The sequence below is a fragment of the Marmota marmota genome, unplaced genomic scaffold (assembly GCF_001458135.2).
Source record: "Marmota marmota marmota unplaced genomic scaffold, marMar, whole genome shotgun sequence".
NCBI classification, from domain to species: domain Eukaryota; kingdom Metazoa; phylum Chordata; class Mammalia; order Rodentia; family Sciuridae; genus Marmota; species Marmota marmota.
Window position 1 is genome coordinate 4204057 of NW_026000240.1, and position 26136 is coordinate 4230192.

Genomic DNA, 26136 nt, shown 5'->3' on the forward strand with positions numbered 1-26136 from the left:
TGTAAGTCCGGTCACAGTAGCTCCATTTCCAATGGCCATGGCACCATGGATGTGAACAGAGTCTTACCATGCAAAAAGAAATATACAGGGAAGCATTTAAATATTAGATTCTCTAAGGGAGACTTCCTCATGGATGATGCAGGAAGAGGAGGCACAGCAGCCACAAGAGCCACAGTCCCCTCTGAGCATCTAAAACAAATAAGAGGTTTCATTTGGGCTGGATACCTGGACCATGGGAAAGTGGGCACAAAAATACTCTCTCAAATATACTGATGAAGATCTTGTCTTGGCATTTCCCAAGTCTGTGTTTATACAAGAAACGAATCAACATGCTGTATAAACAATGGTAAGCCTGATTCTAATATTGGAAACTCTACTGGGCAGCTCTGTTTGCTGTGCAGGGGATTCTCCTGTAGGAAATGGGAGTATCCTCCTTGCTTTGGCCTAAAAGCAGCCTTCTGGTGGACATCAGTATAGCCTCCTTTATTCAGACACCAAGTGGACAAGGGTTTCCCCATCGGTTCAGTCTAGTTATACACTGGGGCTCTTCTGAGCTTGGCTACTTTCCTACAGACTGGAAAATGGGGGACCTTGCACCTGGATTAGAAGGCCAATAGTGCAGCAGTGACAGTATTTTCTGATGCTTCTCATTGGCATCAGCATGTAGATGGACATTGTGAGGTCACAGTGGCTGTCATCAGATGACAAAGCTGAGATGAGATTTTGCAGTGTGTAGGAGGCAGACTTTTTGACTTCAAGGTCCCCTCCAGTTCTACCATCCTAAGATGACACCCAAGGCACTCACAAGGGGATACCAGGGAGGATCCTCCACAGTGTGCCCCCCCCACCCCCCACCCCCGTTTCCTGAAGACACATCTAGAGTGAGTCCACCTGAAGCACTCCCCATTTACCACAGAGGACACTCCCGGGGGAGAGGCCTGTCCCTTCTGTTTGGTAATGGGCTGATTGCAGGACTGATACCTTCATTGTAGGGATCCACTGCAGCTGTGGGTGTCCACTGTGGCTGTGAGACATGGCTGTGCACAGAACTGTAATCTGTGCCAGGCTAATGAGGAGTGACCCAGCCTGTGTTCTGTGAACACAGTGGAGGGCAGGCCCATTAGTTATAGACCAGAGGATACTGGGTTGAGGCAGCAGTGGTTCATTTTAAAACATCATGCGTTACTTGGAACATCTCTGTATTACCCAGCACTCCCACAGATTGCTCATTAAAGCTTCCCTGTCACTCCTGAGCTGTGATGTTCCCTCCTCTCTCAGGACTCCCAAACACAGGGGCTATGTCTAGGACAGCGCAGGGTGTACAGCACAAATATGAGCTTCATGCAAAAAGAAACGAGTAGGTGTGGCTATGCCTGTTACCTTAACAGTGGTGATGGTTTGGGAGGCAAGGGGTATGCTCATGTCCAAGCTCATCAATGTGTATGCCCTAAATATATGCAGCTTATATCAACTAGACCTCAATAAATTTGTTTTAAAATGTAATAATTAAACGAGCATTTGTGTCCACCCCCTTTATTAAATAACAACCTGCCCTGGAACAGAAACTCTGGTATACATATCTTTTTCCAAGTGACTTTTTTGAATTCATAAAGCTGTTCACCATTATTAAGTGAATGCTTTGTGACTTATCTGTGAGATAGAATCCCTTCTCCCTGGATGTTCAATTGGGAGAGAACATGGCTCCCTCTCCACCTCCTCTAGATTGGAAATGCAGGGGGTTGCCACAGGGGTTAGGAAGGTGGTGAGAAGTGGCTCTATGCCCCAAGGTGGCTCTATGTGCCAAGTTCAGTTGGCACCAGCCCATTGCACCAGCCCTGGGGACAAGCTGTCACCCCACAGAGCCAGAGGAGAGACTCTGCCCCACCCCCATCACAAAAATGGAAGCTGAGCAGTCACTAGACTCCTCTGGTTGCCAAGAGCTTCCCAGATCTGGAGTTAGAGGCCTCACTGACCAGCCAGCATGCCTCCCACCAAAAGGAGACTGAGATGCAGCTCATGCAGTAACTATTTCCTCAGCCTTTGTTTAGATGTGGATGTGCACACAGTCCTGACTCCAAACCATCACCCACCTGACCCCTTTCCAAAAACACCAAATAAGTCAAAGGCCGAGGCACTTAGTTCTGCATAGATATTTTAAATTAATCTGGAAGCAACTTAAAAGGACTGCTTTTCTCCCCAGCCCCAACCCAGCACATTTTCTGTGGCAGCTGGGTCAAGCTTGAGCAGCATTTTCACCACTGACTCAATGTCAAAATATTCCCGGGCTGCCCTCTTCCCATCATCCTTCCCACTCCCTCTGTTTTGGTTTTAATATTCTGTCTCCCTCCCACTCTTGCACATGCGCATGTGTGCACACACACACTTCTTTATAAGGTATGAGCACACCCCAGACCAAGGATTCTAAACTTGGAAGAATTCAGGAATTGTGTACTTAGATGGGGGAAAATTTATTTTCATTAACTTCTAGCTGAATTATATAGTATTCCCTTCCAGCATAAGCCCACAATAGTATTAGCCATACCACACCTGACACCAATAGAAACACACATGTTTCCATATCACATCAGGGTGGCTCCCCTGAAATAGACTTAGGCTTATTACTATGTCAAATTTTTATAGCTATTAGACTTCAAGTAGATCTATTATTTAGCCTGTTAAGTAGTAGTACATGTCACTGTTATTTTTAAAATTTTTAATAACTACAGTTTAAATAATTGTTTTCCATATTTTCACTAATATTATTCTGAGAAGGAATCCATAAGCTTCAACAGAACAAAAAGGTTCATGGCTGATCAAGGTTCAGAGCCCCTGCTGAAGAGTGAGCATTAAAGGTGGGATTTGAACTCTTCTCTAGAATCATCAAGGCATGGATCAGGAGACTGAAGGGCTAAGAGTGGTATTCAGGTAACATGAGGCAGGTTCTGGGAGCAGAGGGACAGTAGGGTTACTAGATAAGAGCCTGGGTGGGCTTTGGAAACAGACTACTGGTGCTATCCAATCAGAAGTGTGTGTTTGGGAAAACCATGCCATCTGAGTTTCTATTTCTTCATCTGTAAAATAGGAAAAATAATGTACTACACAATTCTTGTGAGCATGAATTGAGAAGATACATGTCTGAAAACAATGACTGCTCAGTCGAATGGAAGGGAAGCTCTCCCTACCCAAGGACTTCTGAGGCTAAAGGATGGTTCTAAAAGGGCAGCCCTCCCTACCCAAGGACTTCTGATGCTGCTTATTTTGTTTCTGAGATTGGTATCATCTCTGTCCCATGCAGGCTTCAAATGTCCTTGACATTCAGGGATACTCTGAAGGACCCCAAATCTAGCAGCACTTCTACATAAACCAAAGTCTTCTATTCTCCTCCTGTCTCTGGCTCACTGAAACAGACACCAATGCGAAACTGCAAAGCTTGCCTACCCCAAGGAGAACAGATCTCTAGTAAAAAGGAAGTATTTCAAACCTCCCCAGCATTGGCCATAGGTGTCAAGTACCTGCTTCTGGTTTCACAGCAACTGGCTCCTGACCTGTCTTCTTGTCACTCAGTAAGTGTGCATAGATTCCACGATCCAAGCTGCCCCACCCAAGCAGGACAGGCCACTGGGCAAGGATCCCTGAGGAAGGTCAGGGAAACTCCTTTACATGTCTCTTCCAAAAACTGTTCAAGTGAAGTTAAAAAGTTCTGTTGTAGAAAGGGATCTGTGTTCTTTTAAAAACTACATATATTGATTTTCTTGTGTTCATAAATTATAAGATTAGAAAGCACAAAATTTACACAGAGAAATTAACTATAAACATGCTCTATGGATCTCAAGACTATTAACATTGTCATAGATTTCTTCCTGTTATACATAAGTTAGGATTGTAATTATATGGAAAGCTTTATATCTTGATTTTATCAGTTTAAAATACCTAGAGAGGGGTTAGGGATGTAGCTCAGTGGTAGAGTACCTGCCGGGGCACAAGGCCCTGGGTTCCATCCCTAGCACTGCTGAAATAAGTAAATAAAATACCTAGAGATTTTTCAATATGGATTCTTAAAAGACACAAAAGCATCAGATAATGTTTGTAAAATTCATAAGTTACTGAGAGATGCCATGGTATTCCTAAGAACAGGATGGTGCAATAACTATAAGTCACACCCAGAAAACTGATAGAAGAGAGCCTGTTTTACTCTTCTTAAAGGGTATACAATAGGAAACTCTTCTTTCTCCTCTTTAGCTTGAAGAGAAGGTATTTTTGTGTCCTCAGCAAAGACACACTAGATGCCATTTTCGTTTTCACTTTCTCGTATCTTATTTTTTCCTGATAAGGGGAAAGCTTTGAAAATTCACTGTTAGGAAAATGGTGTCTTACTTGAGAAAGTGCTCCGAAAGAAGAGGTGTGGACAGAGAAGCTGGCGACTAGGGGCTGAGCGGGTACTGGATGCACATCAGGTCTGCCATTGCAGGCAGAAGATCAAAGAACGTTAGCTTCCCTATGTGTCAAGACGGCATCACCTGCCTCACAGGGAATGAAGGATTGTGGAGATTAAACAAGACTCCACATGTGAACGTGCTTTGTAAGTAGCAAAGTACATTGCAGGACAATAGTCACTAATTAATGTTACAGTGGCCACTGCTAGTATTGTTGTTTTTGCTGCTCAGCAAGCTTGGACCATCAATTGCAGGCATGCAGAGGGGCAGTGTCTAACAGTGGGTAAGAGCATGGACTCTGCAGCCAGACTGTACTTCAGAGCTTGGGGAATTAACCTCTCAGTTTCTTCACCTGTACAATGGGATAATGTTAATCCACCTACCTGTAGGAGTTTTGAGAGGATTAAAAGGAATTAATTAACACACAGTGCTTAGAACAGCACCTGGCACATAATAAGTACTATACAAGGGTAAGCCCTACGAATAATCGGTGATCAATGGCCAAATATAACATAGAAATAAATTTACACCAGCTAAAACTAATAGGCACATTTTAAAAAAAGTTTTCAACAAAATTTCTCCCGTCATTAATCAGAGGTGGATCGGCAACCTCCATCAATTTGCCTAAGCAGCTATGCCCCAGTGCACTACAGCTTGGGCTTGGCCTCCCTTCCTACCTTCTCTGCATCCTGCTCGAAGAGTCGTAGCTGGAAGCACTGGTCCAGCTTGAGCTTGCGCACATGCCACATCTGGTGCAGGTGCTGCCGGGTGGAGTGCAGCTTATCCAGGAGGCTGGTGATCTTGGGCACGAGGCTCTGGAAGTCGGCACTGCCGGGGATACAGTTGCGCCCTGAGAAGCCGTCACTGCAGCGGATGCACTGCAGCAGCCGCTGCCCTTCCCGGTCCAGCTCCTCCACAGGGGCCTTCAGCACCTTTTTCTTGAGCTGCGTGTGCTCGTCAATGAGCCGCCGAGAGCCCTCCACATCCACGGGGAACTCCTTCCGGGCAAGCATCTCCTGCAGGTCCTCAAGGCGCGAGAGCAGGTGGACCGCGCTGTTGAAGAACTCCTCCAGGGAGAGCCGCAGCTCAATCCACTCCTCGTGGTTGTAGTCCAAGGAGCCATCAAATTCCTCCGTGAGCTGGGAGGGGTCCACCAGCTTTGTGAGGCCCTCCACAGACACCATGCTCGTCTGGAAGAGGCAGACACAGAGTGGGAGTCTCAGTGATGTGGGAAGATGTGGAGAACAGGGAAGACCAGGGCAGAAATAGGCAGGAAGAGGGAAAGGCAAGGGGAAAGGACTAGGTAAGTCCACATAACAATGACCACAGCCTGCCTAGGAAGAGGCAAGTGGGAAACTGTGGGGCCGACCCTTAAGGAGCCACAGGATCCACCAGGGTCAGTGGTTTCACCTGACAGCAGACTGCCTCAATAAGCCTTTCTACCTGCCTACATTCACATCTAAAGAAAGCCTACCTTTGTGATCCTGGTCTCTTCCTTTTCCCTCCTCTCCACCCTGAGTCTACCATATCAGGGCTTCAGATACTAGAAGCAAAAGCTGGAAGGAAAATTGACCCCATGTGTGGGGGTTCAGTTTTCTATAGCTGTAAGACCCAGGCCTGTGCGGCCAGGGCATTATCATGGCTGGGTTAAGCAATGTGGGTCAGTACTTGGTACTTGGATTGCAAAGATTTCATAGTCCATTTTCCTGCATCAAGCTGGGGTCAGCTTTGAGGCTTTCCCTGTCAGACTGGCACAGTGAACAAAACGAGGGCTGGGCAACAGAGGAGAGGTTCCAGGCACTGAGTTTTCTATGCGATTCCTATAAGCTTTTGGAGAACAGAGTGGAGAATGTTTGTTTCAAGGAAGCAGAGTGTCCCCAGCAAATCACAGTGCAGGTAGCCACCCAGTCATCAGTAATATCTTTTCCTTCCCATAAGGCTTTGGACTTTGCTGCCCTCTGGCAAAGAGGCTATAAAAGAAATATCTGGGTTTGGAGTTCCCCATACTTACTAACTACATGATGAGGCAAGCTTTTTAAGCCTCCAGAGCCTCAGTCTCCTCTCTAATGGAGAAAAAATCAGGTTGAGAAGCCTAATCCGAAACCCAAAATTGAAATGGATTTTGGAGCATTCTGGATTTCAGATTTTCAGATTAAGGAGGCTCAAACAGTAAAGTCTATGCAAATATTCCAAAATCTGAAAAACTCTGGAATCTGAAGCACTTCTGGTCCCAAGCATTTCAGATAAGGGGTACTCAACCTGTACTACTTTCCCCATAGAACTTGTTGGGATTAAGTGTGTCAGTGTAAATTCACAGGTGTGGAGTACCTGCTCCAGGCCCATTGGCATTCACCATGATGATCTGATGGCTTCATCATGGCTTGAACCTGTGAAAGTAGTTTGTCTTGCTATTCTCTGAGCATTTTCTCTTCTTCCTTTTCCCTCTATCTACCTCCTAAGACACAGGAAGGAGCTACCATAGGAAGGAGGGCTGCTCTGGAATAGTGCTTCTCAAACCTGACTGCTCATTATAATTCCCTGAGAAGGAGTTTGAGGAAACAAACAACTTACCCCTAGAAATTCTTATTTAATTGGACTAGAGCTTGGGCAGGGTAGTTTTTTAAAGCTTCTTGATTCTAATGTGCAGTCAGAATTACAAACCCTGCTACTCTAGATTGTGGCTAGTCAAAGCATGGCCTTTGGACCAGCAGCACTGGTATCACTTGGGCTTTTCAGAAATGCAGAATCTCAGGGCCTGCTCCAGACCTACTTGGTCTTGAAGTAGCAAGATCCCTAGGGGATTTGTGTTCATTAAGCTTTGAGAAACCCTATTCTAGAGGACTTTTCCCTTTGAATTTACCACTCCCAGGAAATCCCCATGATTATACTCACCAGTTATTCATTAAGTATCTGCTGTTGAACAATGCTGTACTCTCATCCCTGTATGTCTTGTTGCCTCAGTCTGTGGTAGGAATTCATTTTTTTGCTGTTTCTAAGATAGCATTTACAATTATTTTCCTAAGTGAGAAGTCCTGAACTATCTTGTCCAGTATCTTTTCTTTAGGAGGCAGAGACAAGTTTGCTGAATTTAGGGTGAAGAAGTTATAGGTGATGGGAGGTGTAGGGCAGCTACACTGAGCAAAAATTTCAAAACTTCCTGAAAATAATATTTTGCGGGGTTGAGGGACATGTACTGGGGATTGAAATCAGGGGCACTCGAGCAGTGAGCCACATCCCCAGGCCTATTTTGTATTTTATTTAGAGTCTCACTGAGTTGCTTAGAGCCTCACTTTTGCTGAGGCTGGCTTTGAATTTGTGAACCACCTGCCTCAGCCTCTGGTGCCATGGGGATTACAGGCATGTGCCAGTGCACCCAGCTGAAAAGAATTATTTTCAGTCTCTTCAGTTTATAAATTCACAAGCTTATTGTTAGCACCTCTGTATAAACAATTTTGGGTTGTATAAACAACCCAAAATATTAAAAGCATTTCCTTACTGGACTCCTAGCATTCAGTAAGGTGCTGGGAGACTATGGTAGTAACTGTTTTTTATACCCAGACAAACTTCTTTCTATTTACAGAGTGAGAACTTCCTCAGTCAAGTGTCAGGATATTGTGCTCAAACTGCAGCCAACTGGGGCCACCACTCCACATACAGGTGTTCCCACTTCTGGGAACAACAGTCTGGAATGGAAATGGCTGAAAGAGTAAAAGTAGTGATGCCTTTACAACCTGCATGTGCACATATGTACACACTTCATCCCCTTACAGATGAGAACCAGCATTTTAAATGGGAACAGCTCAAATTTGGCTGGAACAAGGATGTTTAAATCTTTGATTTAATCTGATGTGTTGTTATTAATAATTCTCAAGAGATTCTTAAAAATTTGATTATAGAAGTAATGTACAATCCTTAAAAAAAATGAAGAAAATAAAAATCACCCATTATCCAGCTACCTAGAATAGACCACTGCTAAACATTTTCACACATCTCAGTATTCTCCATAGTTAGAAAACAAATTCCAAATTACACAGCCCATAGTGTTTTATAACCTGCCTTTTTAAAAACAATATAGCATGAACATTTTGTGATATTTTCTAATTAATATTTTAATGGTTTCATAATATTTGTGTATTAATATTGCCAAAATTAAGTTGGGCTACAACCTATATATGCATGCATATACTAATGTATTACATATGTGGATATGTGTATATGTACATATTTATTCATGTAAAATACTATGATGAACGTCTTTGTAGACAATTTTAGGTTTTAATTTTAATAAGCTTTTTTACCTTTTTGTTTAGCCTTTTACTATTGTCATATATGTAAGAAATTTTTTAAAAAAGAATCTTTTCCTAGAGGAAGAATTACTAGATCAATGAACATAAACTTGTAAGAGCTTTTGACACAAATTGCAACTCTGCTTTTATTCCAGTGTCATGCCACCACCATGGGATTGTCCTATAATGCTGTACACTTGGCACCATCTCTTGAACCTCTTGTTCCTACCCAGCCAGGCTCCATCTGATAAGGCCAAGGAGGCCAAGGAATCCTGAATTCTCAGCCCTTGACATCTTGGATATTGTAGGGTAATTGGAAAAGGAGAAGTGTGAAAAGAGTGAGTGGCAGAGCGGAGGGAACGGGAGGTAGAAAAGAAGTCAGGTTTACCTCAAAGATGAATTTGGAGCTGCCAAAGTTGGTCTTCTGTTTCTGCCAGAAGTTGTCGGGTTTGATGATGAGGGCCACATGGATCTCAGCTGGAAAGGCTTCCTGTAGCGTTTTGAGGAGGGGCTTGATGAGGTCCCACTTGGAGCCCCGCATGTCAATGATGACGGTGAAGCCACGTTTGCACACGTCCTCACTGTGGGAAGGTCAGAGGTCAGGCATGGTCACTCTGGGCACCTGAGACTTTAGAGTCCTCAGGTAGACATGGCACAGAAGTGCAGGCCTGTAATCTCAACAACTCAGGAGGCTGAGGCAGAAGGATGGTAAGTTCAAGACCAGCATCAGCAACTTAGACTCTCAGCAACTTAGTGAGACCTTGTCTCACAATAAAAAATTAAAAGGATTGGGGATGTAACACAGTGGTAAAGCACCCCTGGGTTCAATCCCCAGTACCAAAAATAAATGAATGAATGAATGAATGAATAGCACATAGACAAAAAGCACCTGGGAACCTGTACCAGCATTCCAACCTCATACTGGGTCTCTGACCCAGCTCAAAATGTACTGCCTCCAAAAACCTTTCTAAACTAATCCCACTGACCAATGGTCCTGACATTCAGCCTTCTGCCTGCACTTAGCAAATAATAACCTTCCTTGGAGTCCATTTCCTTGTTGGGATGTCTATCATTTGGATATTCATATTCAATTTTATTTCCCTTTTAATTTGTCTCCTTCTCCTTCCTAGGATGAATCATATTTTCTCCATTTGCATTCAAATTCTCTAAAGACAGAGACACTGCTGACCCTTAAATCTGAGATGGAATATCCTCAGCAGGAATGCTCTTCTTCCCGGTGTGTCCACATCTGTAGAAGACACCACTACTCTTCACTGCTGAAGACAAACTGGGCCACAGAATCCTTTTCAATAAAGGGCTCTAGGATGGTTCCGCCAATTGATTAGGGACAGCACACAAACTACTGATAACATGTATTTGCCATCACTGTTATTTAAGATGTATTACCTGTGGTTCAAAATACATGTCAACTTTACAAAACCAGATTTCTGAGTCATTTCAACCCCTCAGAGAGCAAGGTTGGGACTGAAGGAACGGGTGGATGCTGAGCTGCTTCTCTGTCTCTTGTTCCCCTACTGAAAGATTTGGGCATGAAAATGTGCAGTTTTAGGATTTGGGGTGGGGATGTGACTCTCAAAATTCAGGCCAGCTGAAGTGACAGGGACCATCTTGTAAACCAAGATAGAAGCAGACTAAGTATGTCAAGATGTTGCTCTGTAACATATCCAGTAGCAAAGTTTATTTAAATACTTAAACCCTGACTAAAGCTCCTGAAAACAGAAAGCAGAAAATGAAGCTCAAAAGAGCTATCATATCTCACTTTGGGAAGAAAGTCTACGTTTTGGTAGTTAGGGAGTTTTCCTTCTCTTATTTTTGGTTTACTTAACATACCTATTTAATTTGTAAGTCCAAGTAGACTTTGGTGAATTCACATTTCACATAAGTACTAGTGTAGTATTTCCTTGGGGTCTTTCACCTAATTCCCTATTTCCTAGATAATGTTTGTTTAAACCGCTGTGTGTATTACGAGTCCCTCAGATGTGCCCACCACATAACAGTGGTGGATAGCCACTAGGGATAACACTATAGTTGGAGGATTTAAGCCACAAAAGGGGACAAAAACTTCTTTTCAGCCTTCATTAGTAAATCTCAACCAGTAACAATAATAGAAGAGAGTTTATGTTTTGATTTTATAAAATAAATGGATAGGTTGCAGCTCGTTTAACTGTCGATGTCTCTCTCTCTCTCTCTCTCACACACACACACACACACACACACACACACACACACACACACGCTTGAGCTCTCAGTTAGGAAGTTCCCCAGGTGCTGGGATTCTCTCCAGTGGAGAGGAAAGCTGAGACTGTTTCTCCCCAAATTCTGCATCCCAAAGGAAAGGAGTTGCCTCTTCTCCTTCTCTGACACTCAGTGAATCCACAAGTGGCTGAGGTCTTCCATTCATAATGTTCTCTGCCCTGTTGTCTGAAACAATGTGACTTTTGCTTAAATTACAGTATTTATCTCCCATTATAACAGGAATATCTGAAACTACATAAAGCTAAAATATTAAAAAAACCACATAAGAGATGCTTGTGGTAGGAGTTTATAATACTCTGGCCTATGTCCTCTCAATCATTTTTGTGAATACAGTATTCAGACTACATAGTGGTTTACTTTGCACTGTAACATACAGCTTTTTTCTCATATCTAAAGCTTCTCTGAAACTGTTACACAGTCTTATCATTATTGACTTATAAGAAAACGTATCAACTTTCATCTACCAGCAATGTTTGAAAGTACCCCTTTAACTATATCCTAACCAGCACCGTCACTGAATTTTTAAAATCTTTGTCTATTTCTAAGAAAAAACATTGCATTTTATTTAAATTTGTCTTTGATTACCAGCTATAGTTTATTGGCCCACAATTATTTCTTTTGTGAATCGGTTCATTTATCCATTTTTTTCTACAGAGGTTTCGTGGCTCTTCTCAGTGAGTGAGTTTAGTTTCTCCTGACTCACTTCTGTTGCACACCCACTCACATCAGGTAAGTGGACTGCAAGGTGACTGTGGACTCTGCCCAGCTTTAGAGAAAGGGTCTTATTCATTGCCCTGTTCCTCAGGCTCCATCTGTTATCGTATTGTTATGAGATGAGAAATCTATGTCCTCAAAAATGGATACTCAGTGTCACTTCCTATCCTAACATCTAAATGTGGTTGTCAGTAGCAGGTTACACACTATTAACTAACCATTTCTGACAACTGAAAGTAGAAACAAGGTACTAACATTCTCCAGAAAGTTCACACTAACTCAGGCAAGGGAGAAAGAGGCCTAGAGCCTGAATGCTGAGAACTAATCCAATTAGCTTCTTTCTGGGGAAACAGCCGAATCTCCCCAGGTGCTTTTGGTGTGTCTGGTTTCAGGAAAGAGAAATAGATGAGGGAGGGGAGACAACTTTACCACTTGCTTACTCTATGCCAGGGACTATGGGTGATACCATATATTATTTAATTTAATCCTCACAGTAACCTTATAAGTTAGGAATGATTGTCTCCATTAGAGAAAAATGAAACTGAAGCACAACATTCACTTAAAGTCATATGACTAGGAAGTGGCCAAGCACAGCAGACTTAAACCCATGCTCAGGTCCCTTTATCACCCATACCCACCACACAAACACTGCGTGTGGCTGTAGTGTTTGGAGACAGGCACTGGGGGTCAGCAATGAGGAGATTAGTTGAGGGAGCTCACAAGAGATGAAAGAAGCTAGGGCAAAGGAAGTCCTGGGGAATGACCTCCATTCTGCAATCAGCGCAAAATCACAAAACCAAAGAAACAAAAGAAGATGAAGAAAGTTCAAGCATCTCACATTGATTCAGGCACATGAATAAGAAGCAGAGAATGACACATGCTGCTCTTGGTGCTAGCCCTGTTTGGGGCTCCGGCCTTTCTCTGCACACACCCTGCTGAGGCCATGGAGATCTATGCTACACATCTTCCCCATTTCCCCTTCTAAACCAGGCTTTTAGAACCTGAAATTCTAAAATTCTCAGCCCAAAGGGCCCTTAGCCTACTTCCTGGGTTCATGAACACCTCTTTCCAGGATCCAATCCCCAAGGGCAACTAGCACCACCAGTAGATGTACCCCTAGGCATAGGGGTGGCAATGGGCTATTTGCAAGTACATAACTAGAAAGACGTGTGAGCTGGAGTGTCCACATGCAGGCATGAGGCCCTGCCATGTAGGATAGACTGGGGAGTAGGCAGAGAAGGCAGATGGAGTGCAAGCTGGGGCTGATCCCCCTGTGCTGCTACGCTTTGGCATGGGACTCAGAGGAATCCAACAAATCTAAATTGAAGATGGCCTCATAGGTTGCTACAAGGATAGATTTTTCAAGGTAGAAGGACAGAGCATGTTTTATTTAACAGTTTGTTAGCTTGCTACATTAATTTTAAATATTCAGAGAAAAGGTATATGGGCTTCCTTTTGTTCTCTTGTTCCAAGCACCACAATGTTAAATCAGGTCTTGCAAGAGAAAAGGCTTAGAGGGGCAGCAGGCTTCAAATCAGGACCCACTTGTATGCCAAGGTGGGAGTGCTGGATTTTCCTAAAGGCAATGATGAACCCCTAAAGGTTGTGCTACCAGGTAAGAGACACAATCAGGTACCATGGAAAGAACACCCTGCAGCTGAGCAGGAGAGTTGATTGGATCAACCCAAAAGAGTGGTGAGAATAGAAGCAGAGAAACTTTCTCCTTTGAGTTCTTGCTAAAATGACTGCTCAGTGAAGTCCTCCCTGATTAAAACTGTTACCGTCATTTGGTACTCCCTGCCCCCTTCTCCCCTAATTTATCATCTCCTTAGCACTTATTACCATCTGGATAATATATTTTATTCATTTGTTGTTCATCTTTCCTTACCAGGAAGTAACCTCAATGAGGGCAGGGATTTTTGTGTTCATTTTACTGCTGGATTCCCAGTGCCATATGGTGCCTGATGCGCAGGAAGACTCAACCCACTGAGGAGGTAGAGGCAGCAGTTCAGGGTGTGGATACTAGAACCAAACTCCCTCCATCTGAACCCAGCTCCACCATTCACTTGTGGCAAATCCCTTAGCACATTACTTTTAATCTCTATGGGCCTCAATTCCCTCACTGTAAAATGTGAATAAGAGTTGTAACTGCCTTAAGGGGCTGCCTTTAAGGTTAAGTTTGTTAATATACAGAAAGCACCCAAATGGTGCCACACAGTCTTTGGTACATCAGTCTTAGCTGCTGCTGATATCCCTCCCAGGGTCCCTTTATTGACCATTTCATTCTCTAGCTCCTTGCATATTGTACCTGTCAGCTTATACCTGCCACTCTCTCTGAAACCTGCCTTTGGCTGATGGCACTATTTCTTCAGCAGAGAGCCAGGCAGTTACCATCCTACCCCAGGGCTGAGAGTGCCTCTCTTATACAGGCGTCATGAAGCCTGACCCCACTTCCTCATGGCAGAGAGACTCTGAAGTGTGATGTATGCTCAGAGTCTGCCCAGGTCCCCAGTGAAGCTACAGCAAGACTCTCTGAGGCCACATCCTTGCTTGGTCCATCTTCTTCCCCATTTTGCTTCTCTTACTCTCTACAAATTTCTCCTGGAAAGCACGCCTTTAATAAATCATCTGCTGTCCCCCCCCAAAAAAAAAACCACACATGCACACAGCCTAGGATAGTTATTTTTATTGTATGTTATAAATACTAATATAAAGTATCTATTTTGAACATAGGTGAAATTCTGAAGGCAATTTGATATATGATCTAGAGATGACAAGAGAAACCTGGGCTGCACATTCTGATTTTGGAGTTGCACAGTGCCTGATATTTGAGGAATGAATAAATCCATGAACAGGCGCAAGCTGATGTGCCCAGAAGTGGGTGAGATCACCTGACAGAAATAAAGCAGAGGAAAAGAACCATCTTCTGAGTCAAGGGCAGAACTGGCAGGAATATCAATGTTTAAGAGAAGAGAGAAGAAAGGAGATGAGCCTGAGGACAAAACACAGAGGTTAAAGAGAACCAGGGTGGGAGTGAAATCCACGAAACAAGGGAGGAGAGCTTTTCTAGGAGGAGCCGCAGTGGAGGGGGAGGTCATTATGAGAGCAGAACCACTGCACCTGGCACCTGAGAGGTCCTGGTCCTGGGGGTCAGGGCAGTTTTAGTTGGAAGCGGAGATGGAATTAATGTTGAAGCAGAGAAGCAGTCATGCTAGTTGATCTCTGGGACAATGAAAAAGAAATCAAAGTCAGCAGAGACTGCTTCTGGTGCACTGACAGCCCCTGACCCCCTTTCCCCGACTCCAGAAGCCATGCGGTCTGCCAGGTGCTCCAGGGCTACCTGAGCCTTGCAGGGCTCCCATCCCCAGCCCACCTCTCTCCTCACTCAGATGGGACAGTTTTAGGAAACCAATTTATACTGGAACATAACTAACAGGTGGCCCTCCTTTGCCCTTTAAGTGATTGACCTTTTAAAAGATACTTATAAGCCAAATTTTCAGGGGCAGAATTTTGCACTGCGCATGGTGGGGATGGGAGCACAGGAAAGTGGCGTGTGGAGCAGCAGGCCTTCACGTCTGCCTCAAAGGAGAAAGAGAAGTGAGTGTCTCCCTTGCCCACCTGTCCCTGAGAGGGGGACAGAGGGCAGCCATGGCTCCCTCCACCCGCCCTCACCCTGCCCCACTGCTTCCCAGCTGGGGCTTGGTCCTCTGGGCCCCCTTGGTCAGCTTCTCACCCTGAGTGATAAATCACAGTCCCTTCGAACTGAGCCGAGAACTGTTTCATAGACTCTCTAGGGCTCTGGAGCCCGGCAGTCATAAACGTATATTCTGAATGACCGGATGATTGATCAGCTGTTTCTTGTACTCAATTCTAGACCATTTACGCTTTTGTTCATTAAATGTCACCGGGACTGCTTTCGCTCAGCAAGCATGTACTATCTTGAAAAAAGCATTTTCACCACTTTATGTGGATGTTTCTCAAATTTTAGTGACTTTCATTATCACCTAGGATGCTTATTTTAAAATGCTGATTTGGGGGCAACTTCCAAATATTCTGATGAAAATTGTTTTGAGATGAGGCCCAGGAGTCTCCCCCATCATTCAGACACTTCATCTCTTAGGTGTGTTTGTGAGAGATTAATAATCCTCGTTTTGCTTAAATCAGATGCTAGGATACGCATTGATAAACAGCAGGTTATGTACAACCATATCAGACAGCACAACAATGAAACAAGTTAGAATATTTGCAAGGTGAACCCAATAAGCACACTATCCAGGAGCCTGTGGAAAATGTGAGTGAGTTTCTCCCTCCATAGCCTCATATTCTCATTTACTGGAGAATGGAATCATTTATTGCAAGCCTGGGGTTGGGGAGATTTCTGCCCTGGGAGTCAATATCTGTGGTTCTTTTTGCATAGACTGAGCTCCTCCTCACTTGGTCAGGGGAGGCTTTCCCCTAAGGGTGTGGCAGATGCTCTCCCAGTGTGGCTTATTGGACTCAATCAGATGCTGCATGAAGATGCATTCCCAGGGTTCCCTCTCCACTGCTAAATGGCCATGAAATCACTGATTTCTGCTCAGCTTCTCCACTGCTAAATGGCCATGAAATCACTGATTTCTGTCTGACAGCTTCATCTCAAACTTCTGGGCAAATCCTGGGTGTGTCTAGGGGTGTCTTAGGTCTGTCCACGTATGTTACCCCTATATTCATCTCTTGACCAAATGGGCTGCTGTGAACTCTGTGGGGACTGGCCCCAGGTCTGATGAATCCAGCTGCGCAGGGCCTCAGTGGGTAAGTGGGTGAGGAACTAATGAACAGGCCTGAGACAACTGACCCTTTTTATTCGTGGTGGCCTCCCATGCCAGAGATCACAGTTTAGCAGCCCACCAGTGAAACACAACCCCAGGTGGCATTATAAGAGGCAGCTGCTGTTGTTGTCATGCTTTCTTGTGTCTTTGAAAGAGGCTTAAACCCTCCACTCTGCAACCCAGTCCCTGCTTGCTCACACACTTCCACAACTTGTTGGTTTTGGCATTTGACTTCTGTCTTGGCTGCCATTACTATCCCAGCCCTGTTTCACACACTCGAAGACTCAATTGCATCAGCTGGGAGAGTAGTGACTAGGGCACCAGTGCCTCAAGCCACAGGTCACTCTGGGTCTTGGACAGGAAGGCTGAGAACCCATTAGTGACAACCCCAGGCCAGGGCTTCGTCCTTGATACAGTCTGGTTTCAGGGAGCCAAGTGCCACTTCCTTCTAGTTCCCCTCCCAGTCCCTGCCCCTGGAATCCTTCCCAGGTCCCTGCCAAGCAAAGCTCAAACTATCTCCCTGGATTCTATCCTGGCCACTTTAGTGAGCCACCCTGGATACTCCCAGTGTCTGATCAAAAGACTGGATCCTAATAACTACCTTTTCTTCATCTCTGATCTTCCCTATCTTCTCTGAACTCCTCTATCTAAAACAGGCAACATATTATTCATGCTAAACTAAACTTTGAGAGGGACTTTGCCCTCTCATGCCTTTAGACCTTTGTGCTTGCCCACTGAACCCCATCTTTGCCTAGATAATATTAACTATATTCTAAAGCTCAACTCATAAGCCTCTTCTTCCAAGAAGTCCTCTCCTAAAGATTCATTCCCTTCTGCCCACTCATCCTACACTGGGCTAAGGGCTCTGCCTATGCATCACCATAACCCTGTGTTTACCTGATCAGGGAAGAAACTACAACCAGGTTCTAGCTATTCAATCTCTATCCCTACAGAGACTTTATGTAGTTTCCAAAGGAGAACCTAGTTGCGAAGGTACCTAGTAAATAATATGGTGTAACACAAATGCACCATATTATCCATTACTTTATTCATCCAACAAATATTTATTGAGCATTGACTTTTGGGCTGTCCCACTACTAGGCCCTGGGGATATAAATGTGGGCAAGACAAACATGAAGGTTACATTCTGAAAAGAGAGATGGACACAAGATAGTAGCTAAAGATAAATGTAAGTTATGATATCTTAGGAACTTGTTGGATGGTCAGGATAGGCTACAGGAGAAGCTGACATTTAAGCAGACACCTAAACTATGTGAAGAAACTAAGAGAACACCAGAAGCCTCAGGCAGAGCAACAGCCTATGCAAAGGCCCTGTAGTGAAAGACAGATAGTGTCCTGGCTACTCCTTGGCTAGGGAGGAGGCAGAAATAGTGATGTTCAGTCAGAAAGCAGGAGACCAACAGCTTCAGGTGGGCCAGAGCTCTAAATCTCCAAGACCTCAAAAACCTAAAGTTAGAAAGATATCAACTGAGAGCCAAACCACTGAAACTTGGAGAAGTTCTTTATATGAAAAAATGGGACATATTCATATGTTAATGATAAAAGCTAACTTGTACTGAGCACCTGGGGCTTTATGTATGGTAAGCATTTTATATGCAATATCTTATTTATCCTTCACAGGTAGAGTTATGGTTATCCCACCCTATAGTTAAGAAAACTGAGGTTCATGAGGTTAAATAACATTCTTAGTCATATAAAAGAAGAAAAATCAGGATTTGAATCTAGGTCTGTTTACTCCAGGATCTGTGTGTGAGAGTACCATGCCATCTTGTCACACAAAGGCAGAGAACATTTGAGCTTGGAGGAACCTTAGTGCTTATGCTTGCTAGTCTTTCCCAACCCCACGTTTCAGCCAAGGGCAGCAAGTCCAGAGGAAGGAAGAAACCTGTTTAGCATTTGCTGGGTGTCTTGGACATCTGGGCCAGACATTCAAGTTTCCACTGCTTTTCTCCAGGCTTTTAATTAGGCAATGAACACTCTAGAACTGATAGGAAAAAACCCTCCTTGAATAAGCAGGCATCCAGTAATCTGGCTTGGCAGCCCAGTATATCCTGAGCGAGTACTAGCACCCCACTTCAGGAATGAGTACCATCCTAATGGTTTCCACTGAGCTTGGGCAGCAGAGACATGGCCTGACCCTTTTTGTCCCAGCTCCTGGTGTGCAACCTGAGATTTGCCATTTCTATGAATGTCTAGCAGATTCTCACTAGAAACAGATGCTGTAATAAATATAATATGGATCCATCCCGATGGTAGGTGTAGGAGCAAAGATCCACGACATGTCCCGCTCCAGCAGATCAGTTGAACAGACAAGGATTTCTGCTTACCTCCTTAGTGTGCACTGCTGGGGGCTACTTCACTTGGTGCTAGCTGAGGTTTGCAGAATGTTGGGCTGGGGGTGTCAGAAGCCCAGTGTGGGAGCCCAGGAAGGCCCCTTAGACTAGGATGGAGCAGATTGAACCTTCAAATCAGACCTATTCAATAAATTGTCCAGGGATGGGGACAAATTTAACACTGGAGTAGAAGGCTAGTCTGGTCATTGAGGACCAAGTGTCAGAGAGGAGGGACAAGGCAAGTTAAGGACTCCCCATTAAATAAGGACAACATAGGCCATGCCACTGTGTTGTTCTAGTCCTACAGGTACAGGCTAGACCAACAGTGCAGGACAATATTGGGGGAGATCTGAAAAAGTCTTACCCATGGCTCCTGGGTTTTATTTTAGTTTTTCAGTCCTGGGTATCCTGCATGTGGGGCAAGTGCTCTATCACTGAGCCACACCTCTAGTCCCTTAGGCAGACTTTACCACTAGGAGACTGTTCATAACCAGCACTGACCAGGAAAAGAAGAAAAAATAAATAACTTCAAACAAGTGTTTTTATCACTTTGCTTTTTGTTCTAGCTGTACTGTACCTGTACTTCTTTAAATTTTTTCATAAGCTGAATTCTCAGGTCAGAATTTGAGGAGAAAGAATGGTCCCTGGAGCCAGGTGGAGTATGTCTGTAATCCCAGTGGCTCAGGAGGCTGAGGCAGGAGGATCGTGAGTTCAAGCCAGCCTCAGCAAATTAGCAAGAACCGAAGCAAGCGATTTAGCAAGACCCTGCCTCTAAATAAAATACAATAAAACAGTGTTGGGATGTGGATCAGTGGTTAAGTGCCGCTGGGTTCAATCCCCAGGACAAAAAATAAATAAAAAATGTCCCTGGAATTCTGAGGAAAAAAATGATTCCCCTGACTCCATTTGTTTTGGAATTCTTACACCTTTCCCAAGTGCATGGAGAACCTCTTCTATAGGATCTCCTGATCCACCTTAACCTGCTTTGGGCTCTGCATTGCTGTTCTAATGGTGTTGGCAGCTCTCTGCTGATTGCCCCACCAGACCACACCCACTTTCTTAAGCAACCAGAAACCAGCAGGTGTTGAAGAAAAGTGTTAAGGACACATTAGCACCTGTTTTGAGCTTTCTAACTGGTATAATCACAAGTGGTAAAAAGAACACCTTGGAAGCAGCCTCCTTGGAGTTTCTACTCTTTTAACAACCCATTTTTTTTTTATTGTCTCCTCTCTTCTGACTTGAGATGTCAGGGCCAGAGTGGGGGGTGGGGCAGTACAAGGGAATGTTTTCCCCTCTATCCAAACCCCAATTCCTCCTCTGTGAAGTGGGGAGATTGTGATTAGAAGGCCTGGGGTTGGCCTCAATAGTTGTTTAAAGTTCCCCCTGGTGATTTTAACATACAGCCATGGTTAGGTACCATTAAAGAGCTAGAGCTTGGACATTTGTTTGCCCATTTCCAGGGCTAGGAACTAACCCTGGCCAGTTCCTACCTTTGAGTTTGCCAGAAGCAAACCCAACTGTTGCCCTGGTCAGATACCCAGGAAAACCTAAGCAGAGACCAGATGAGAAAGGTTGGTGTTTTCTACCTCTTTAAAATTGGCTACCCAATGATACCCAAATGAGGCTGTTAAAACAAACAAAAACCCTCTGTTACAAAGCAGGGATGTAGCCATTTCTCCCCACCCCCCAAGGCATGGTGAAGTGTTAAATGAGAACACGGTTCTAGCCAGCATTCCCAGGAGTAGTCATAAAGTGAGATCCAAACCCCTAAAATCACACAGTAGATCTCTGCATCCATCTCCAATGCCTCTCCTCTTGCCCCATCCACACCTCTCCCTGCCCTCTAGCAGATCCACCCCCTCCTCCTGGCCCTTCAGCTAGGCTCCGATTTCTGGGGAGGCAGGTGGAACCCTCCAGGAAGTTGCCCTCAGGATAGCCTGCATAGGCTTCCTCTGCTCCCTTCTTCCTGTTTCTCCTTAAATAGTCATCACCCTCTTGAAAGCCCGAGCCCTCTGCTTGCAGTGTACACAGGCACATGCACAAACATCCACCAATGCTGGCCATACCATACCTAATGCAAAGTCACTTTCCAGGGCATGACCACTGACTGGACTTCACAAACCAGTTCAGCGCAGGTGACCCTCATCCTGTAACCAGTCTGCCTTCTGTTTGACAGCTAGCCAAAGTTGTTCTGGCCAAGAGAACTGATGAGGGACCCTGGGAACAGCAAGAGATATCAAGGAAAGCAGAAGACGGTGAGGGGATCAGTGAGGAGGTGCATATTTAGAACTTGAAATGGAACAGAAAGGATTGGCATTGTGGGCTCTGGGTCTTTGCTCAAAATCAGATTTTAAAAAATGCTTTTCCCCTGAATAGCTGTCTTAGAGAATCTGAAAGCTCTGTGTTGATAGAAAAATTCCTTTGCTCTTGACACCAGGGAGGCCCTGACCCCCATGTGCTGCTCTGGGGACCCTACTGGTTCATACGCTCTGTCCATGTCAGAGGTTGCAGAGAGCTCAGGACTGGTACCAGGCTGCAGCAACACCACTAGCTGGTTGGCCCTGGACACAGCACCACACTCCTCTGGACAGAACTCTGCTCTTTCAAAGTGAAGATGCTGACCTCATAACCTCTATAACTCCTTACTACCTTAAACTCCAGGATTCTAATCCACCTCCTTCCTTTACCTCCAGGTCAGATTTTACCTCTAATAAATGATCTTGGATTAAGTCCAAGTAAGAATTGGTACCCTATTGAGAAACTGATGTAACTCCATTTTTGAGAAACCAGCCTCTACCCCAAGCAAAGCCTGTCCAAGGAAGGGGGCGTGACCCTTGTCCTTGGAAAAACCCACAGAGCACTCCTAAGCACATACCCACCCTGCTGAGTTGTTTGTCTACAAATAACAGGAGAGATCTGCAGCGCAGGTGTCCCTGACTCAGTTAGGCTAGGTGAGGACCCATAGCAACCCCCCTAGCAACCACCAATCAGCATGAGACAGGGAAAATACCTGGAATGCCAGATGACTCCCCAGTAGTTTATGGTGCTTGATAACTTGTTGGGAAACCATGTAGTTTAGCACATACACCCCTCGTGGCCTAAACCAATCAGTTCAAAGGAATCCCCCTCTTGTTCTAACCAATCACCCCTACCCAACTTGTTCCCACCATTGAATGTGCTAATCAATGTTAAGAGTTGATGTTTGATTTTCCTGCTGTATGGAATGATTTGCTGTGTGATGTGGTGACAGTATTCCCAGTATTCACAATATCCCCCTAAAACTTCAAAATTTCACTGGCAAAGGACAGGGACTCACTCCCTGGGACCACTGTGTCGGGAACGACCGCTGGTTGTGAGTCCAGGCTCCAGCTTGCAATAAAGACTCTTGTGTGATTGCATTGGATTTGGCTCCTGGAGGTCTATTGGGGTCCCATGAATCTGGCATAACACTATCACCCTCATGAGTCTGCGAGTTTAAGGACAGTCCAAAAAGCCACAGGATCATTTGGCCATTCCCCTCTGGGTTGGTGTGTGTGAGAACTAAATAACTGTCCTGTGTGTCCACAGAATTAAACCTGGGCCAATTTGCCATGGCCCTAATAGAGTACTCCATCATGGTCAGAGGTGGGTGAGGGTGAGGAATGGCCTTACCCTCCTGCACATCCCATAACACAGAGATTCTCTGCAGTTAGTGAGTTGGAAGCCTGAATTTCCTGCAGAGAAAACAGCCCACTGTCTGGTAATCAAGGACATTCTCTTCCAGTGCAGGGAACCAGGGTGGGGCAAGTCACAGCACCCAGACCTTGCCTCAGGCACCAGGCCAAAACCTGCACGTGAATTAATGACTAGTGATGGGAACAGATAAAATTCCAGCTGGGACAGAACAGTCTGAGAGATAAGAGGGAGAAAAATGTACCAATTTTGGAATTTTTGAGAAGCTCTCAAAACCAAGACTCATCCTCAAGAGACCTTGCACAAGTGGGGGTCAGGAGAGCAGAAGTCTTAAGAGAAATGGAAAGAAGGACCAGGGCTATCCGGACACAGGCTTGGATTGCGTCAGTAAATTATCCAGAAACATATTTGTCCTTGCTGAGTCACTGTGGCTGCCAAAGTGCTCCTGTCTGGGTTCCAGAATTGGTGGTCATACTTGCTCATACTTGAGAAACAGGAATCCACGTCCTTGGTGAGAGGGAAGCCACTCCTGCTGTCTCCCAAGATCCTGGACACTTCATCCTCAGCAGAGGGCTCAGGCTCCCTCTCTGTCACAGAGCTGTGCGTACAACCCCTTACAGAGGAAGGAGGACATCCAGAAGGAGACCTCAGTCTGGCCTCAGTGACTTCACATCTGAAAAAGATTCACTGGCACTAGCCCTTAGGAACCTGGGGGTGAAGCCCTGCCCTTTCTCCTTGGGGAGCTCCCAGCCTAGCTGAATTCCACCCACTAGCAAAGTGGTGCTCTGCAAATTCAGAGGCAAGGAATAAGAGCCCCCATTCCTATCCTTGAAAGGTTTACTGCCTATCAGAGAGAAAGCCCTGTGGACAATCTTATATCACTAGAGACAGACCCTCCCCACAACATGAGTTTTCTAGATTCAAAAGTCTTTTTCAAATTTTGTTCAAGTTATTTGTTCTCCTTAGGTAATAATGCTAGACATTTAAGAAAGAATTTCAGGAGTTCTTGTTTCAATGTTCATTGTTCATTGATAACTTCTAAAGCAGTTCCAGAAGAGAGGAGATGGGTAGAGCTGGCATGGGGAGACATTCAGTGAGGACAGTGGCGAGCTGGGGGTGGGGGGGTGCTGCGAGCGCTGGCCACTCGCACTCTGCAGCAGAGCCCTGGGCAGCCGCATTTTCCTTATGTTCTCATCTCATGTTCACAGAAAGAAAACAATGTTTGAACGGAATGGTTTGAAAGGACAAAGTAAGACTTTTATCTTCAATGTTTGTGGCTGATGAAAATGTTGCGGGAGGCAGTGGGAGTTCTGAGAAGTAATCATGGGGGGGCGGGGCACCATGACTTCAACACCCCCAAGACTGAAGACAAACCAGTTTTTTGTTTGTTTTTGTTTTGAGATTGAAAAATATTTGATTTTATAAAAGAAAGCTAAGAATTATTATATACATGCCACATTTAAGCATCCCCCCCAAAAAAACAAATAGCATCATTAGGTAACAGGGCTGCCCCTTTGAAAGTTCCTTTGCAGAGTCATTTTCACCTCCTGTCTCTGATCCTTTTGGAAAGATTATGTCCTCTTTCCATTTGCCTGACATTGTTGACTGCTAAATAATATTACTACTTTTGATTTACAGAACCTGGTGACCTTTGTAATGCCCCTTCTTAGACTTTAGTTCAGTGTATCAATGGACACAAAGCATGTAAATTAGTGTAAGGCTTAACTCACAGAAAAGTAACATGTCCTGGGAGGTCAAGGTCAAGGTCAATTATGATATTCTGGCTGGGAGGTGAGGGGAAGTTACACATACCTTAGATGATGAAGACCCTACTAGCACACAACTTTCCTGTCCATTGTCTTCTTGTACCTCTCCGCCCCATAAAAGCCCTTTGCAACCTGAGTGTTTGAAGATGGAGCTTTGAGGTCAACAGTCCCTCCATCCTCTCAACATGTCAGTCCTTGAATAATCCTGATTCCTTCCTACCAACTCCTGTCCCCCAAATATTGGCCTTCAAGCAGTGAGTACTGGGAGTCGCCCAGGCTCCAAAGACTAACTTCCCCATCCCCGAGAGCCATCCAATGGTGAGCCCTGCTGGCTCACATGATCCTTACCCACCAATCAGACTAGCCCTGCTGGCTCACATGATCCTTACCCACCAATCAGAAAGCACCCCATGCCAACTGTCAAACCCTTCAACCATTAAACTGTCATAACTGTCAAACCACCCCTGGCTCTATAAATATGCAGAGCTGCCTCAATAAATGGGCATTTTCACCGAAGACAAGCCTTGTTCGTTCTTTCAATGAGCAGCCTGGAACTTATTCTGATAACAATCATAAAATTCCCACTTTTGACTGGCAACTGTTGCATACCTAGGCTAACCACTGTCATTAGCATTATTTTATTTAACATTTACTACAATTTTTTGAGAAAGATTGTATTAAACACGTTTTATAGTTGAATAATAATAATCATCACCTACAGTTACTTAAATTTCAATGTTTCAGTAAAAATTTTAAAAGTAAAACCAGAAAACAGCAGATTTAATGAGATCAGGATAGAACATTACTGTTTGGAGCTTCTGACAACTCATCCTGTCTTCTTAGACAGCTGAACTGAAGTACTCCACCACTTGGTGGCAGCATACTTAAACTGCCAGAAGTGCCTATCATAAAGGCAATTTCTGTACAAAACTAGCATCATAACATGAAGCATCAGTATGTAATATATGCCTGGAAAAAAATACACAATCCCAAATACCAGTGAAGGGTACATAAGACCCAACCAATGACTAGTGAAAATGTGTTGAAAATTATCATATAATGGGGAAGAGAGAAATAGACCCAAATCTGGAACCCACTAAGTGAAAAACACATCCCCCCCCACGCCCCACCCCCCCACCCCCCACCCTGCTCGCTAGCTGTCTCTCATCATTATATNCACCTGGCTCCAGGGACCATTCTTTCTCCTCAAATTCTGACCTGAGAATTCAGCTTATGAAAAAATTTAAAGAAGTACAGGTACAGTACAGCTAGAACAAAAAGCAAAGTGATAAAAACACTTGTTTGAAGTTATTTATTTTTTCTTCTTTTCCTGGTCAGTGCTGGTTATGAACAGTCTCCTAGTGGTAAAGTCTGCCTAAGGGACTAGAGGTGTGGCTCAGTGATAGAGCACTTGCCCCACATGCAGGATACCCAGGACTGAAAAACTAAAATAAAACCCAGGAGCCATGGGTAAGACTTTTTCAGATCTCCCCCAATATTGTCCTGCACTGTTGGTCTAGCCTGTACCTGTAGGACTAGAACAACACAGTGGCATGGCCTATGTTGTCCTTATTTAATGGGGAGTCCTTAACTTGCCTTGTCCCTCCTCTCTGACACTTGGTCCTCAATGACCAGACTAGCCTTCTACTCCAGTGTTAAATTTGTCCCCATCCCTGGACAATTTATTGAATAGGTCTGATTTGAAGGTTCAATCTGCTCCATCCTAGTCTAAGGGGCCTTCCTGGGCTCCCACACTGGGCTTCTGACACCCCCAGCCCAACATTCTGCAAACCTCAGCTAGCACCAAGTGAAGTAGCCCCCAGCAG

At 44.6% G+C, this 26136-nt stretch overlaps 1 protein-coding gene across 21 annotated transcripts in view; it reads right to left on the minus strand.

Annotated features, from left to right (window-relative positions):
- Positions 1 to 26136, minus strand: part of Kalrn (kalirin RhoGEF kinase) — a 577550-nt gene that overhangs the window by 411530 nt on the left and 139884 nt on the right. For 20 of the 21 annotated variants that reach the window (XM_048794027.1, XM_048794031.1, XM_048794029.1 and 17 more), the window contains 2 exons: positions 9108 to 9300; positions 5111 to 5623 (listed from right to left, as the gene is read on the minus strand). In XM_048794027.1, coding sequence (XP_048649984.1) covers positions 5111 to 5623; positions 9108 to 9300 — 706 coding nt within the window. Of the gene's footprint in view, positions 1 to 3512; positions 3536 to 5110; positions 5624 to 9107; positions 9301 to 26136 lie in introns of those variants that run through there. The other variant, XM_048794034.1, reaches the window with a different exon arrangement.